Source organism: Barbus barbus (assembly GCF_936440315.1).
Source record: "Barbus barbus genome assembly, chromosome: 27".
Lineage (NCBI taxonomy): Eukaryota > Metazoa > Chordata > Actinopteri > Cypriniformes > Cyprinidae > Barbus > Barbus barbus.
In genome coordinates this window covers 10,771,570-10,787,480 of record NC_136755.1, presented here as the reverse complement: position 1 = coordinate 10,787,480, position 15,911 = coordinate 10,771,570, and the positions used below count along the sequence as shown (strand labels likewise).

At 36.2% G+C, this 15,911-nt stretch overlaps 2 protein-coding genes across 2 annotated transcripts in view; one reads left to right on the top strand and one right to left on the bottom strand.

The window, feature by feature from the left end:
- Positions 1-999: 999 nt before the first annotated feature.
- Positions 1,000-11,212, bottom strand: LOC306846828 (transmembrane protein 64-like). The gene is made up of 3 exons (XM_079380457.1): positions 10,077-11,212; positions 2,994-3,149; positions 1,000-1,572 (listed from the first exon to the last, which is right to left on the bottom strand). Exons 1-3 carry the CDS (start codon positions 10,776-10,778, stop codon positions 1,387-1,389), a joined length of 1,044 nt encoding a protein of 347 aa, XP_079236583.1. The 5' UTR covers positions 10,779-11,212; the 3' UTR covers positions 1,000-1,386.
- A 3,253-nt stretch (positions 11,213-14,465) lies between these two features.
- The window catches only part of LOC306846751 (N-terminal EF-hand calcium-binding protein 1-like), a 39,483-nt gene continuing 38,037 nt past the window's right edge, over positions 14,466-15,911 (top strand). The window contains exon 1 of the mRNA XM_079380341.1: positions 14,466-14,740. Within this exon, the coding sequence (XP_079236467.1) occupies positions 14,654-14,740 (87 nt within the window). The 5' untranslated portion in view covers positions 14,466-14,653. The remainder of the gene's footprint in view (positions 14,741-15,911) is intronic.

The window sequence follows — 15,911 nt, the reverse complement described above, 5'->3', positions numbered from 1 at the left end:
TAACATTTTAGATGTAGTTTGCAGTTTTGTCACTTATTTGTAGCTGTTCTTGTCGCGCTCAAGTGTGCCGTGGAGGAGGTCTGCATTTTATTTTTAAAGACTGCCAAAAGATGCATTGTAGGCAATTGTGAGCCATTTTAGCACAGTGCCAACAACCCATAGACTGACGTGAATAATGCTGAACTTCAGCATTCATTACATAATAATTATAAAGTACAAACATATGACAACTCTTCCCTTTTTTTTTATATGTATATATATATATATATATATATATATATATATATTCCCCTAAGTTAGGGAAAATATTTATATAAACATATCTTTATATAATTATAAGATATATAATGCTTTTCTGCATTTCGTCTTTAGCTTACATATTCAATTTGTTAAATTCCATATGTGCAAACGTTCTGAATTAAGATTCTAACAATGAATAAATTAAAAGTGTTGTCAAAAATGCTAACAGCTCTATAATAAAGCATTTGGTTAAATAATACAAGAAAGAAGGCAAAGAAGTTCAGACCTCTCAATATGAGAATGAGAAATCGAACACGTACGATCACACCGCTGAGCTAATCATGTGGACTAAAGGTTCTTGGCAGGACATCCTTAAATATCCAGCTAAGAAAATTTCCTTCCCTTCCATCTGTTCCTTACAAAACTGCAGAGTAGCAAGTGTTCCCAGTTTGGCAAAAGCCAGAATCTTTACACAGGTGGCACTGACTGATAACAGTTTTTCTTACTCTAGACATAATACGAAAATAAACAATCAATCAAGCAACACCTTTAGATGAAGAAAAAAAAAAAAGTATATATATAAAAAACTAATTCTTCATATGTATGTGTGTGTATGTGTATATATATATATATATATATATATATATATATATATATATATATATATATATATATATATATATATATATATATATATATATATATATATAAACAAAAAAGAAAATATCTTAAGCATATTAACCTGATATATTAGTTGGGCCCTCTTTAGTAACTAACTACAATTCTATAACATTTGCTGTAATTAATTTACCCATTTCATGCTTTAAACCACCTATAAAAGTTACATAATTTTATATTAGTATCATAAAAAAAGAACTTTAAAAAGAAAATGTACCGCAAAAACAAATATATCTCAAGTCAATCTCATAAACTTCTCATACAATACTGGCCCAGGGTCCCAATCTTTGGGCAATGTTTCCATCAGAGTCTGATGATGGGCTCTTCGGCTCTTTGACAGTCCAGTGCCGCTCCACATTAGACCTCCATCATAATCAGAACAGCTGGCTGGGACTGTAGCAGCTCCCCAGACAGATCTCCATCCGTCCGACTGGATAAAGGATTGAAATAAGTTCAACAAAAGCGTGTTCAGACCACGTTGATACCCCCTCCCGCGGCAGCCCGTTTACTGCAGTACGTCGAGCCGTTGTGGTTGGCCGCTCCGCCGTTCATGTACGACGTCTTCAGCTCCAACTGGCAGGCTGCAATGGCGGCGTTCAATTCCACTTGTGCTCGATGTACAACATAAAACATCAGGCCTATGCTGATGAAGATCTGATGAGAGGAACAGAGAGAGCGAGTCACTGGGTGGATCTGCTGACTGAGCTGGACGACGGTTGATACAAACATCCACATGATGGGACTTATTCAGCGTGGTAGTAAATTTAAGCAATAATTCCTTGGCTGATATATCAAAACATCCTGTTTCAGTCAAGAATTCGTTACTGGCATCTAACTTTACTACACACAAGGGCAAATGCAAAATAAGCACACATTTTTGGTCAAAGCTCTGCCAATGACCATCTATAATTATGGTTTACTACATGTTCCACAAGAATCTAGACTAGACATAAATAATTTCCTCATACGGTTACATATCCATTGCAGAATCTGCAAAACACCATTTAAATAAATACATAAACATTATTTTTCAATAATGTTATTGAAATCTTTATACATATTTTTTAGTGCAGGAGAAGACATGTGACCTTGGACCACAAAACCAGTCTTTTATTGAGATTTATAGATCATCTGAAAGCTCAAGCTTTCATAAATAAGTTTGTTAGGATAGGGCAATATTTGGCTGAGATACAGGCTACAGCTATTTGAAAATCTGGAATATGGGGGTGCAAAAAAAAACAAATATTGAGAAAATAGTCTTTAAAGTTGTCCAAATGAAGTCTTTAGCAATGCATATTACATATCAAAAATGAAGTTGATATATTTAAGGTAGGAAACTTACAAAATATCTTCATGGAACATGATCTTTATTTAATATTCTAATGATTTTTGGCATAAAAGAAAAATATTGACCCATACAATGAATTGTTGGCTATTGCTACACATATACTTGTGCTACTTAAGACTGGATTTGTGGTCCAGGGTCACATAAAACACAAACAAGTATATTCTACAAGACAAAAATGAAATTGCACAGATTATTGGTGCACATCCTTGGATTTTAATATTAGGTTATACTCTTAAGCATTAATCACTGCTTATAGCCTTTTGTGATTGTCTATTAGTCTCTCAATTGTTCAAGTGGCAAAGCTAAATCTAAACGCCAGTGAATTCCAATATGCAAAGCATACTGGGAAACCAAAGAACTTTACGAACTTTATAAATACATTATATTGTGCACCACTAATTGGGTGCAAGTGTGTGTAAAAAATAAAACTGGTAATAGAGTAATCAACAGGAAGAGAGTCAGCGTTGCATTTTATAAATGTGACAAACTAAACGTGACTCAAAAAAAAAAAAGTGATGCTCCTCATTTGCAAGCTGCTTTGGATAAAAAGCGCCTGCTAATATGCAAAGTCTTGGATTCAAATGTGAATGTAAACTTCTTTTAATTAATATAACCTTGAAGATTCTGCAAGAGGTATGTTAACTAATATGCCAAACTGTACACACAGGGTTCTTACTGATTTCCTATCAGAACCTTTCCAGTTTCATTTTTGTTTTTGGAGGTTTACCTGTAGACTGAACACGAAGTATCCACTGACGCTCTGTTCTGCGATCACGTCCTCCATTGTGCGCAGGGTGGTGCCCAGATATGAGTTAAGGAGTTGTGTTGGGAGAAGTCCCACTGAGGAAGCCACTAAATAATTTGGCAAGGACACATCTGTGATCTGTCAAAGAGAGCGACAACTATATTTGGTCATAGAGTTGGTCAAGATTAATCACAGTGTTTTCACTGCCTGCAAGAATGTGTCATCAGCCTCATTTAACCCCACTGTCCTTCACATGCAAACCAGACTTTTCTAGCCTCTCTAATGCACTAGAATTGAAAACATTTCGATAGGAATCATTTTTCCTTTCTATATTATCGTATGTTGACAAGCAAGCAATTTTCTAATCTTTTTTAAACAATTCATTTCAATTTCCTCTATGTAAACAACACAATGCACAGATTTGTTCTGCAACACCTGTAGGATGTTTTACTGGTTGTATTCAGCGTTGGGAAGGTTACTATGGAAATGTAATAGGTTACAGATTACAAGTTACACTACTTAAAATGTGAAGTGACATACTGCCAGGTATGGTGACCCATACTCGGAATTCGTGCTCTGCATTTAACCCATCCAACGTGCGCACACACAGCAGTGAACACACACACACCGTGAACACACACCCGGAGCAGTGGGCAGCCATTTATGCTGCGGCGCCCGGGGAGCAGTTGGGGGTTCGGTGCCTTGCTCAAGGGCACCTCAGTCGTGGTATTGAGGGTGGAGAGAGCGCTGGACATTCACTCCCCCCACCTACAATCCCTGTCGGCCCGAGACTCGAACCCGCAACCTTTGGTTACGAGTCCAACTCTCTAACCATTAGGCCACGACTTCCCAAATGTAAATAAGTAGTGTAAATGTAATAAGTAGTGTAACTTTTCAATTACTTTATTAATGTAACTGATTACTTTTCTAAATTTCTAATGTTAATCATTTTGAAACATGTAAACCAGGCAGGGTTAACCTTACAGTAGTACTCAACACTGATTACTGTCAGGCTTTCAAAGTCCTTCATCACCTGAATTAAGATAATAATTTTAATTTTAAAGGAGACATTGGATGCAAAATATCTTCATTTGCATATAAATGTGTTTTAGCAGTTTGTGGACAACCACCCTACAACGATAAATATTCACTCCTATTTTTAATCCCCCAAAAACCTAAACAGTCTCAATTATCAAGCCATTTTGATTTTGGAGTGAATAACCAGCGCTCTCTCTTCCACCCTCAATACCACGACTGAGGTGAGACCCTTGAGCGAGGCACCAAACCCCCAACTGCTCCCCGGGCGCTGCAGCAATATGTGTGTGTTTGTGTGTGTGGGTACTTGGATGGGTTAAATGCAGAGCACAATTCAGAGTATGGGTCACCATATCTGGCCACACGTCACTTCACTTTCACTAAATTCATTTATGTCTGGCTGCGCAAACAATTTTACTCCAGACTTCTTTCTGAATGAGGGACAATCCAAGGCAGGTTTTGTTAAAAAGTTAAAACTCAAGGATGGATCAGTACCCATTGTTCATGATCCAGCTGCACCTCCAGAAGAAGTAAGTCTCACACTTTATCTATTTTTTATGATTATTTGCGAATCGCATTTGCTCTTCCACAGAAGAGAGGGTGAGCAGAGCTCATTAGCATGTAAAGAGTCATGCACCGAAACGAGTCGCTGTGAACAGAGCTGTTTTTGACAAGGTAAAAAGGGTTTTGTTTTACACGATCACTTGAGACCATCTCGAAAAGACCCTAAAGAATCAAACCAACTTGTGGAAAATGGGCATCCGATGTCCCCTTTGAAGCACAGCCACCACAAAAACAGACTTACTTTTAGATCATTCTGAGGTTAAATACAGATTTAAAATCAAAAGAAATAGTTTAATAGCTATACTGTTTTTTTTAAATAAAATCTTTGCATAGCTATGACAGGAAACACTGGCATCTAACAATGCCTTAGAAAAAAAAAAGAGTTAAAAAGCACATACATAAACCCATATAGGAAATATAAGAGTCATTGGATAAGCATGTTATAAACTTCTGAAACATTGGTGTTTCATATTTTCGAGAAGTCACTGCAATTTATGAAAGAAATCAATTAAATCTGTATGTGCGAGTGTGTGTGAAAAAAATCAGATGTAACCCCCTTTTTAATCCTTAACATTTTCAAAAGTAATTTAATTACACATTTTTTCTTAGTAACTGTAACTAATTACAATTACTTTTATTTTGTAATTAAATTACGTAATTCCGTTACATGTAACTAGTTACTCCCCAACACAGGTTGTATTGCATTGCTATAATGCTTTGAATATTTAAGCAGCACTTATGTCCTGTTCCAAGTCTGTCAGACTAAGCAAACACACCCTACATAAGCATAGTAAAGCATTGAAAGAATCTATAGTCTGCCTCGACCCAACTTCCACTCCACAATATATTTGATCATGCTCATTTCCCAAAATGGCTTAATTATTATAGAGAATAAGAAAGTCAACAGTTGTTTGTAGACCATTTGGGATGATCACATCCTGAGCAAAAGGTGACCAATTGTAAAATAGGAGCAGGTGTGGGACACTGAGAACCACCTCAGACAAAGGGGTGTCAGAACTTAATTAACATACAGACTACAGCTGTTACAAAAGGAGCAACTTCATTTACACGTAGGGTAGTAAACTGGAAATGTATAAAAGGTTAGAACTTATGATGTTCTGGGCTCATTCCGACTCCGTTGAACCCAAGGTACTACATGTACTTTGTCACTGCTATGCTGCAATAAACTTCATCAAGATCGCCAAAGTCCTCTTCACTTTTTCTTACAGCATTGAATAATTAAATTGGATCACCTTTGAGTTGTAAAACATGGTGCAAATCTCTGTCTTCAAGTGCTAAAGTATGAACCATGATGTAAAACCCTTCTATTTTAGCTCATTAATAGACTGGCGAAGATGCAGGCATTGTTTGATTTGGGTTGCATCGACCTATTAATATTCATGAACGAGATAAAATTATGTATTCTTGTTCTAAGGAGTGACTTCATTGTAAATTGCTGTGAAGCAATATTTTAAGTATGCACTATGCGTACGCATGCATTGTGTTGGGCTACCTACATAATGCATCACATTCTGCTTCAGCAGAAAATGCAGGGCACATTGAAATACGGCCCTTTCTATAGGACGTGTTTACTGAGGAAGCGAAACATAATTCCAGTGTGACCTGTTTAGTGCCGACATACATCACACCCTTGGGCTGTGATCCCTCTGTTATGTAAAAAAAAGAAAAAGGCAAAATAAAACCAATTAAGCTTAACACAATTAGAGTTAGTGGTACCTGCTTTGTTCACTCCCTTTCCAAATGTAGACTGATACAAACTGAACTCATTGATATTAGGACTATAAGTAGAGGATGGCAGACTAATGGAGCGAGAGAACTGACTCCCGTATCAGGTTCAATCCCATGTAAAGCAAACCCAAAACTGTTGAGTTACTGAGATGACCCAAGTGTTCGATCACTACAGCGTCCTTCAGAAAGAAAGACTTGGGTTGCTTTAAGGGCAATGACACTGTAATAGTGTAATGTAGGTTATTTCTGGCTCAAAAGTGATGGCTAAATAGGGCTGCACAATTACGACAAATTCAGCCCGATCTCATGAAAATGCGTATAAATAGTACGCCAAATAAAAACGAAAACAAGTGGTATTGATACGCAAAAATGGACTTTGGCGTACATATCAACCCTAATCCTATACCATCGCGTAGCATATACATACCAAAGTCCATTTTTGCGTATCAATACCCTGAGTTTTCATTTTTATTTGGTGTACTATTTACACGTACATTCATGAGATCGGGTAGGACAAATCAGAAGTCTATTTTTTCCATTTTGTGTAGGAAAACTGCAAGTCATATCAAACTGAATTTTAGCATCAAGATATATATATTTTTTTATTAACATTTGAATTAGATTTTATTTTTATATCTTCCAAATCAGATTTAAAAAATTAGAAATGTTGCTTTCCCAAAAGGCGAAATATATATATTTTTTAATAAATATTTTATTTTGAGTAGCTAAAATGTTCTAACTGATTGAAATCAAGCTGAGAAATCAGCGTTTCTTATTTTATTGTGATTTTATACATCTGTAAATCAAGACTGCACATAAATGGCCATTTTTTTTACTGATAAAATAAAACTGTTATTTAAACGTGTAATTAATTATACACAAAGTCAGCACCGTGCCAATACTAGAACGCTCCCATCCTGTCCGTTGTTAGTTTACACAATTTCAAATAACAGACTGCTCACACACAGAGTTTGGACTCCGTAGCTACGCAACAGAATCAATATTTTATTACAGAATGCTTACGGCTTGTTTATTATAATGGGAGTATTCTAGATTTGCTTACAGTGTATATTGGCTGTTGTACAAAATACAAATTGGAAAGGCAAATTTACTAAATAACTACTACTTTGGCTTTAAAGCTTTTTTTGTGTGCCAGGGTATCAGGCGATGTGTTCAGCATCCAATTATTAAACCGTTGCCTTAATGAATAAGTCTAATATGTTGAATGCAGAGATAAATCAGAGCTTTTAAGCACACAATGTTACAAATATTTAACCGCTGCCAAAAATTGTTGCAGTTGACTGAATATTGTAATTGACAATATTTACAATAATTTAATTACTGCAGCCGTAACTGTGATTTTTAATATTTTCAATGAACTGTGCAGCCCTACAAGCAAAAAACAAAACAGCTGTTTAACACGAAAGCGGTTTGTTAACCTAGAAAATGACACAAATTCCTGCTGTATGCAGGTGGTCAATGTTCATTTCCAGCACTCCTGAAACCCAGACATAATCAGTCACTGTCAGCCAAAATGATCTATCAAGTGGAAGTGGTGCACAACATTCAACTTGTATTAAAAAACATCTGCTCATAATAATTGCCATCATACAAAAAACTTCAAAGGAGAAATACATTAACATATGAATCATCCAGTGAATAAATTATGCAAACTGGTGCAAACAATAGCCAAATATGTTCCAAAATGACAGGCTACAAGTCCACAAGTTCATATTAAAATGCAAACCTTAGAAAGTCCAAGTACATCTCAAATCTAATTCAAAATAAGCAGATCTTTCTTTGTTTTAAGAAGCAACTTCAGAAGCAAGAGAATAAAACACAGCTCGATGAATAGTGACTACACTAAACCGTTCACATAAAATTCAAATCTGATTAAAAACACATTTAGGAGGCCAGAAAACTGTAACTTTTTTGGTAAATTATTTAAACGTTGCTGTATATTTACATGTGTCACCATGTATTTATCTATCTATCTATCTATCTATCTATCTATCTATCTATCTATCTATCTATCTATCTATCTATCTATCTATCTATCAAAAAGGTTAAAGAAACTGGGTTAGAAGTAATTCTGGGTAAGGCTAAAAATGCTGTTAGACGCTTCAGAAGGTATGTATCACTGTTCTTTACTGTCCTCTGTCATTGTTAAAGGTTGCAGTTTCTTCCTCATGTGTGTCAGCTAATTAAAAATGTATTATGTTGGTTGTACAAAGTGTTTGAAGGTAATATTTCAATGTACAGAGAGACCTGTCTTTATACGCTTGATCCTGTGAAGAGCAGTTATATTTGATTTAAATCTGGCTCTGAGCTGGAGGTCTTAATTGTTTAATTCCAGCAAAGCTGGATAAAGCCACCTGGACGTCCCTTAAAGATTAACAGCCACTTCAATGCTATTAATTGGACACCTTTGTATGCTGGGTGTCTTTTTAGTCAGGTAAAATAAATCAATAAATGAATGAATTAATAAAAAAATCAATAAATAGGGAGAATCATATGTTTTGCTGAAAGCCTGAATGTCAGCGTTTTGTGTTTTTTGCTTCAGGGTTGCTCAACGCAGGGTTTCTCTCACTAGTAAGTAAGTGTAAATCAAGGAATGGATTTCCAGCAGAATGATTACAGAACACGGAGCGGGATGGAAAATCTATCACAATCCATTCATATGTTGATCCAGATCGGCTTTAACACCAAAGCTAGATCATTTTGTTCATTTGGAGCAATTTTCAAATGAACTAACTGGTATATTTTTGTTGTTTGTCTGAAAGGAAAATTATTATTACTTATCTATTGTTTCTGTTCCAGTGAACTGCTGTATAAAAACAATATCACATTTGCAATTAATGGTGGGTTATAGGGTTAACCAAAACCATAGTTACTTAAAACAAACGCTAGCTGAAATAAAACATATTATAAACCTTAAACTTATTTTATTTTATCTAGTTGCCAGAAGAACATTTCTCAGTTAAAGTACAATAAAAAAAAAAAAAACCCAAAATGAAGGCCTGGTTTCACAGACAGGGCTTCGACTAAGCCAGGATTAGGCTATAGTTAAATTAGGCCATTTTAGTCATTTTTATAAAAGTGCCTTAGAAAACAAACATTACTGATCTCCATCTTGAGACAAAACAAGTCATTGATATATTTTAAGATTAATCAGTGCAAGTTATTCATTTATATATTTATTATTGAAATGTTGTTATATGCATGTGTCAATTTTATTTAATTTCTTCATTTTCTTAAATATGTGGGTATATAGTATTTATAGAGTTGTAACTTTTAGTTACTTTTTCTTATTTGTAAGTCGCTTTGGACAAAAGCGTCTGCTAAATGACAAAAGTAAGTAAGTAAGTAAGTTTCATCTGAAACAGCTCAGACTTACATTTTAGTCTGGGACAAGGCTTAAAGTTTGTGAAACAGGGGGAAAGTAAAATAACTAAACTAATAAAATAAAAACTAATAAATCACAAATAATACACAAATTACTAAAACTCAAATTAAAGTGAAAAAGGTAAATTAATAATAATATATATATCCTATATAGAATTCGAAAAAAAAATAAAAACTATGGCAATTAATCAATGACACCAAAATAATACTGGTGCAAAATAATATTAGTTCAATGAAAACATTTGACATGCGTTAATTCCTTGTAAAAAATAACAATTATGTCAACAGCTTAAATGGCCAAGAGTGACTTACCGAGAAGACCGCGTTCTGGAGGCCGAAAGGAATCGGCGTGAGTCTCGCTAAGGCCACAATTTTGAGTCCACTTCCACCCTCCACCACCCTAATAACAGCACTCAGCTGTTCACTGCTGCCGATCTTACCCAGTACCCAGTTCGTCAGCAGTCTCTTACACACCACATGAGCGATGAAAGTCCCGATCAAAACCCCAACCATCACCAGCCCCATGCCCAACACAAACCCATACAAATACCCCGCGGCCACGTTCAGCACGATATAGCCCCAGCCGCAGGGGAACGACACCGTGATCAAGCCCACTATGAACAGCATGGCTCCTACAAAACTGTCCAAACTCTCCACCCACAGCAACACATCCTTCAGGTACTGGCGCACCAGAGCCACCGAGGAGAAGCACACGGCTGTCAGGACGCACGCCAGCAGGGCACTTTTAAAGCAACAGGTGGTGATGCAGCACGGATGCCTGAACTCGGGAGTGAAGGACGCGGCGGTCTCGGTGTGACCCGCGGGGTCCGCCTCCGGTTTCCCGCCGTTCCCTCGCTCGTCAAAGACGTTACAGATTAAGATGTCGATCTTGTCGCAGTCCAGCGGGTCCGGGGTGCGCTGCAGCCAGCGGCTCAGCTGGAGGTGTCCTTTCCCCGCGGCGTGCTTTAGGGCTTTCAGCACACCCTGCACTGGCTCCGAGCTCCACATATTCATCCCGACTTCATATGACTCCACTGGATTGATCGATCGGACCAGTCCAAAATGTTGACCCTTGAATGTAGGCGACGCGTTGCCCAACCTGGGCTCCTCTGGCGAAGCGATCCGCAACGAATCTCTGGAAAGCGAGGACTAGCAGTCCAGTGATTTATAATCTAGTGATTTATCTCGGAAAGACTGATGTGGAGTCGCGCCACTTCAAGGACTTGAGATGCAACCGTGTCAGCTGTCGTTCGCTTATGAACGCCATACTCTCGACCCCCAACATCAGAGGAATAAGCCCCCTCTCTGTCTGACGGATAACTTTCCCGAGTCCGGGCACAGCTCGCTCCAGAGTCCCGCCGCTCAAACCGTCACATCTCTTCGCTCAGCCGAGCACGGTTATAAAAGCCGTTTGCCGGACTGCTTGTTTACTTGCGCTCCGCGAGCACTTGCACTCATCGGTAAGTGAGGTTTACGTCAAGCATTATTCATACCGCTGTGTTTGTTTCCCAGCATTCCGTGCGACGTCATCACGTGATCTCATGAGCTGTGAGTATCGCGATAACACACAACTGCTCTCGGATTCACCTGAGAATGCTGTTCACTGTAACATTTCAGTGTAAAGTACATTCACTGGTGGAAATATTTCACTCATGGTCGGATGATAGTTTTGGATAATCCAGCATACATAAATATAAATTTACTAGAAACACTGCCTTTTGAGTAAAACACACACATTGGACACTAGGCTATTTGGATAGCCAAATTTTGACTATTTGGACTTTTTGGATAAAAAGTTATCTGTGTTGTTCAAAGTATAGTATATATTTAAATATGTGTATGTGTAGGATAGACCCCCCTCCCACTGTTTTTCCCAAAATAACCACAAGATAAAGTGTTATTGTAACAATGGACGAGAGTGATGTAGAAGTTTTCACCATGAAGCTTACACTGGTGAAGAGAAAACTGATTTCACAGTAAATCATCTCATTTTCAGCTGTAAGAAATAAAGTCTTATAAAGCTTGTTGTTTTGTAGAACATCACAGTTATATATGATATGAGACAGTAGGGCCTGTTGATAGAGAGTAAGTGTTATTTAATAAAAATATAATTATATTTTCAGAATGACATAATTTTTTCTCAAACAGTGTGTGGGGTAAAACGCCCCGAGGGGGCAATGGGCAATTACTGTAGTTATTCTGTTCTGAATATTATATCCTTTGTTTTTCCATCAAATTAATTCTAACTGGTTGGTTGAATAAAAATAATTGGACTTTTTATTTCAAAATTACCTCAAGTTAGTATCAGGTAGCTATTAGCTTAGCCAGTTATCATCAGCTAACTTAAAAACAACAACAACAACAAAATATTATTGTTATTACAATTTTGAAATTTATAATTATTGATTATATTCTTTTTTTTTTTAAGCTAAAACTGCCTGTACTCAGATTTTGCTGTAAATATTTAAAGCAAATTGCTTTGTCAGACTGTGTGTGTGGGGGGGGCATTTTGTCCCATAGGTGGGGTAAAACGCCCCCTTGGCACAAATCAAATTTTTGTTAAAAATCTTATAAAATGAAAACTCTGGACATTTTTCATACTTGGTTTATAATTTCTGTCATTGTCACTAAAACTATGATAACTTTTCTGAACACATTTAACTTTTGTTTCACTGAAAAATATGACACAATCTTAAGGGGGGCATTTCCCCCCACTCTACCCTATGTGCATGTGTATTTGTATGTGAATGGAAGCCCATTTCTGCTTCATAAGACAAAAACTGACTAACTAACTAACTAAATAACAAACAAACAAACTAACTAACTAAATAAATAAGACATAAAAATGCATACATGCATGCTTTGGTATAATTAAAAAATTGGCTGACAGTCTCTTTTCAAACTTTATTTTGCAGATAGATAGATCATTTCTTGCAATTTTTTTTGTATTATTCTTTCTAATACTTCCTTTTACTGATAAATTTAGTATTAGATCTTAGATATATTTAAATTTAGAGTCTATAAATATCTATAAATTTCAAGATTAAATGTCAAGAATAAATCACTGCTTTTCCTTTAGGAAATGCAAATCTTGTTAGCTTTGTAAATCCACTGAAGCACTTTGACGGGTTGACAAATCTAACTTCTTCCCTTCCCGTTTTCTGCTTTTTAAGTCCTTTTTATTTAAAATATGGTAAAATGTAATAGCCAGCCATAGATCTCCAGTGTTATCAGTGTTCATAATTTTGATGTTTGATACCCTTTACCTTTATAACAGATTCTGTCCCTCCTGGAATGCTCTTAACTGTGTAGTAGTTTGTAGCCTATATTTCACCATTACATATGAATAACATATAATCATGATAAGATAAGCGCTGGTTCTCTGCCAGATGAAGGTGGTGTCCTCTGCATGTTTGGACACTTCACTCTAGAATGAACCATGAATGGATGGAAGGTTATGGAGGCATTGGACTTTACCCTGGTTTTCATGAAAACACGTTTGAATGATTTTATCTGTATTTATGGGAATATTATCAGAGAGCACAGGGTTTGCATCATAGCCAGTCATTTAGGTATTACCACACTGAGCAATCATCAGACCTCTCCCATGTCATTACAGATTGTCTGTGATTTTAGACATTGGGGGTTGAAGGCACAGTTGGCTTTGTCCATAAGTAAACGTGTATGAATGTAGAAACCTGACTCATCTGGACACAGTACATTTATAAGCACTCTGCTCAAGGGTAAAGGTTTTGTTCTCTTTACAACAGATTATGAGTCTTTGTGCTAAAGCCTTGGTCAAGTGGTTCCAGTTTAGTCATAAACCACAGACAGTCTTTTAATGTAGCTGGGGTCAGTGAGTTGCTTATTTAATTCTGTGTTAGTTTTTGTGGGTGTGTTTTTGTGTGATTTAGCAGCTGCCCTATTTATGAGTTTTAACTCGAGACTAGTAATTGCTGCCAAACTAATGTAACTTAATATTTCAGTTTTACTGTCTTCAATTTTTCAGTGATTACACTGATTCATTTGAAAATTAAAATGGGGACATGTTTTGTTACAAATAGATAAAATTCTCATTAACACGATGCTTCTTGGCATGTTTTACCACAAGATGTCGCTGCTGTGTCACCTTTAATTCACTGAAAGATTTTTGTGCTTCAAAAGTGAATTTTACTTTGTAACTTTTATCATTTCACAGTAATTGCGTTTACAATTTTTTTTTAAAGATAGGAAGGCAGAAAGGACTTTTCAAATTGTTAATTGGTGGATTAGTTTTTTTTCTGTAAGAAAATTCGAACTGAGAACATAATCCTGTTTAACGCGCGCGATTGTATTTTGAACTGTGCTATGATCACTTAAAGGAATATAGTTTACGAATCATGTCATTGTGTACTTATCCTATTGCTGTAGGGAAAATATCAGTAAGCATACGTTTACTATAGCCTACCGTTATTAATTTTTTATGCTGACATCTTTCTACACCATTTTCATTCTGTGGAACGAGCGACTAGCACATTCTTCAGAACGATAAATGGCACACGATCAAAACGTTAATGAGCTACTATTTTTTTGCAAGTTTTCCATTAGCCTATTCTGTCATTTGCATCCAAACAAACATGACGAAACGCATTATAAAACATCAAAATTGTTGATCCCCGCTGAGACAGGTAGGGAATAATGACTAGCGTGAAAGCGCAGCTCAAAGCGAATGTGATTGGTGCTCCGCGCAGCATCAGGAGACCTGTGGCTCGTCACTGGAGTACAGAGACATAGAGCCGAACGCACGCTCCTTCTCCCTGCACGCGCACTTGTGTGGACGAATTAAGGTTTATTACTATACCTGAAGCAAAGAGTTGCAGTTAGATAATTATTTACCACAAGGAATCACTATGGATTGCTCTGAAGAAGTGCAGTCACTCTCAGATGAAGCCAGCACTCCCATCGAGCTGAAGAAAGGAATGTCAATATTTTTGGATGTGAGTATTTAAAAACATTTTTAAAACCTTGTCTGATTGTAATAACGAATTGTTTATGCTGAACGATAACGGGTTTTGTGTTGAGTGTCCACTTGCAGATTGACAGATCGCAGCTTTAAAACAGCTCAAGGTGCTTGAGTTTTATTAATTTGCTTAATATCAATTATTAACATTTATTAGTTAACATTTATTACTGAAGTTCCTAAGTTGCTTGCGGCTGATTATATAGAAATGTGTATAGAAATGTATGCGCATATATATATATATATATATATATATATATATATATATATATATATATATATATATATATGAAGAGTTTATTTTCATTTAAAATGTCAAAAGTCATGTTTTTTTATTATGTGATCATGTTTTTATTGTGTTTCATTGTGCTAGTTAGCTGTATTTGTTAATTTTTTAACCTAGTCAAGATAACCCAACTGAAGTGTGATTGATGTACAATGAAAAAACAGGATTTTTGACCCATACTATGTATTTTTGGCTATTGCTACAAATATACCCGTGCTACTTATGACTGGTTTTGTGGTCCAGGGTCACACACACACACACATATATATATATATATATATATATATATATATATATATATGTTTTTTTTTTTTTTTTTTTTTTTTTTTTTTATTAACTTAATTTAGTTGGATCTCAACTTAACTGATCTCAGGTCTTGATGTTAAAGTGGTCTGGTGATGTGAGACTGAAATTCTTCATAGATATTCATGTTATGCTATCATCATTTAGTCTATTTGCAGTCATTATGCATATTGTTAATTAACATATTATTAATGAGTCATTATACATTGTTTATACACATTTGGTCATTACATTTTCTGCTCTATAATGGATGTGGATCTCCTTTTACAACATAGACACACTCTAAGAGTGATTGTAATTGCGTTTTTAGTTGCTAATTAAAATAGTAGTGTGCTGTCTGAAGAGCTTCCCCTGAGACATGAGGTGTGTATTGTTAATTATCATACAGGAATAAAGAAGCACCGGTCCCTGACAGATTGGTGGCATAGTTTTTCACTCCTCTAAGCAGGAAGCTATATTCAGCATAGTCTTGGCATGCCTAGCAGAGGACCATATTTAGAGTGTGAATATTCTTGCTGTGAATTGGGACTTTATTTAACAGACCACTACAGCGTGCTCA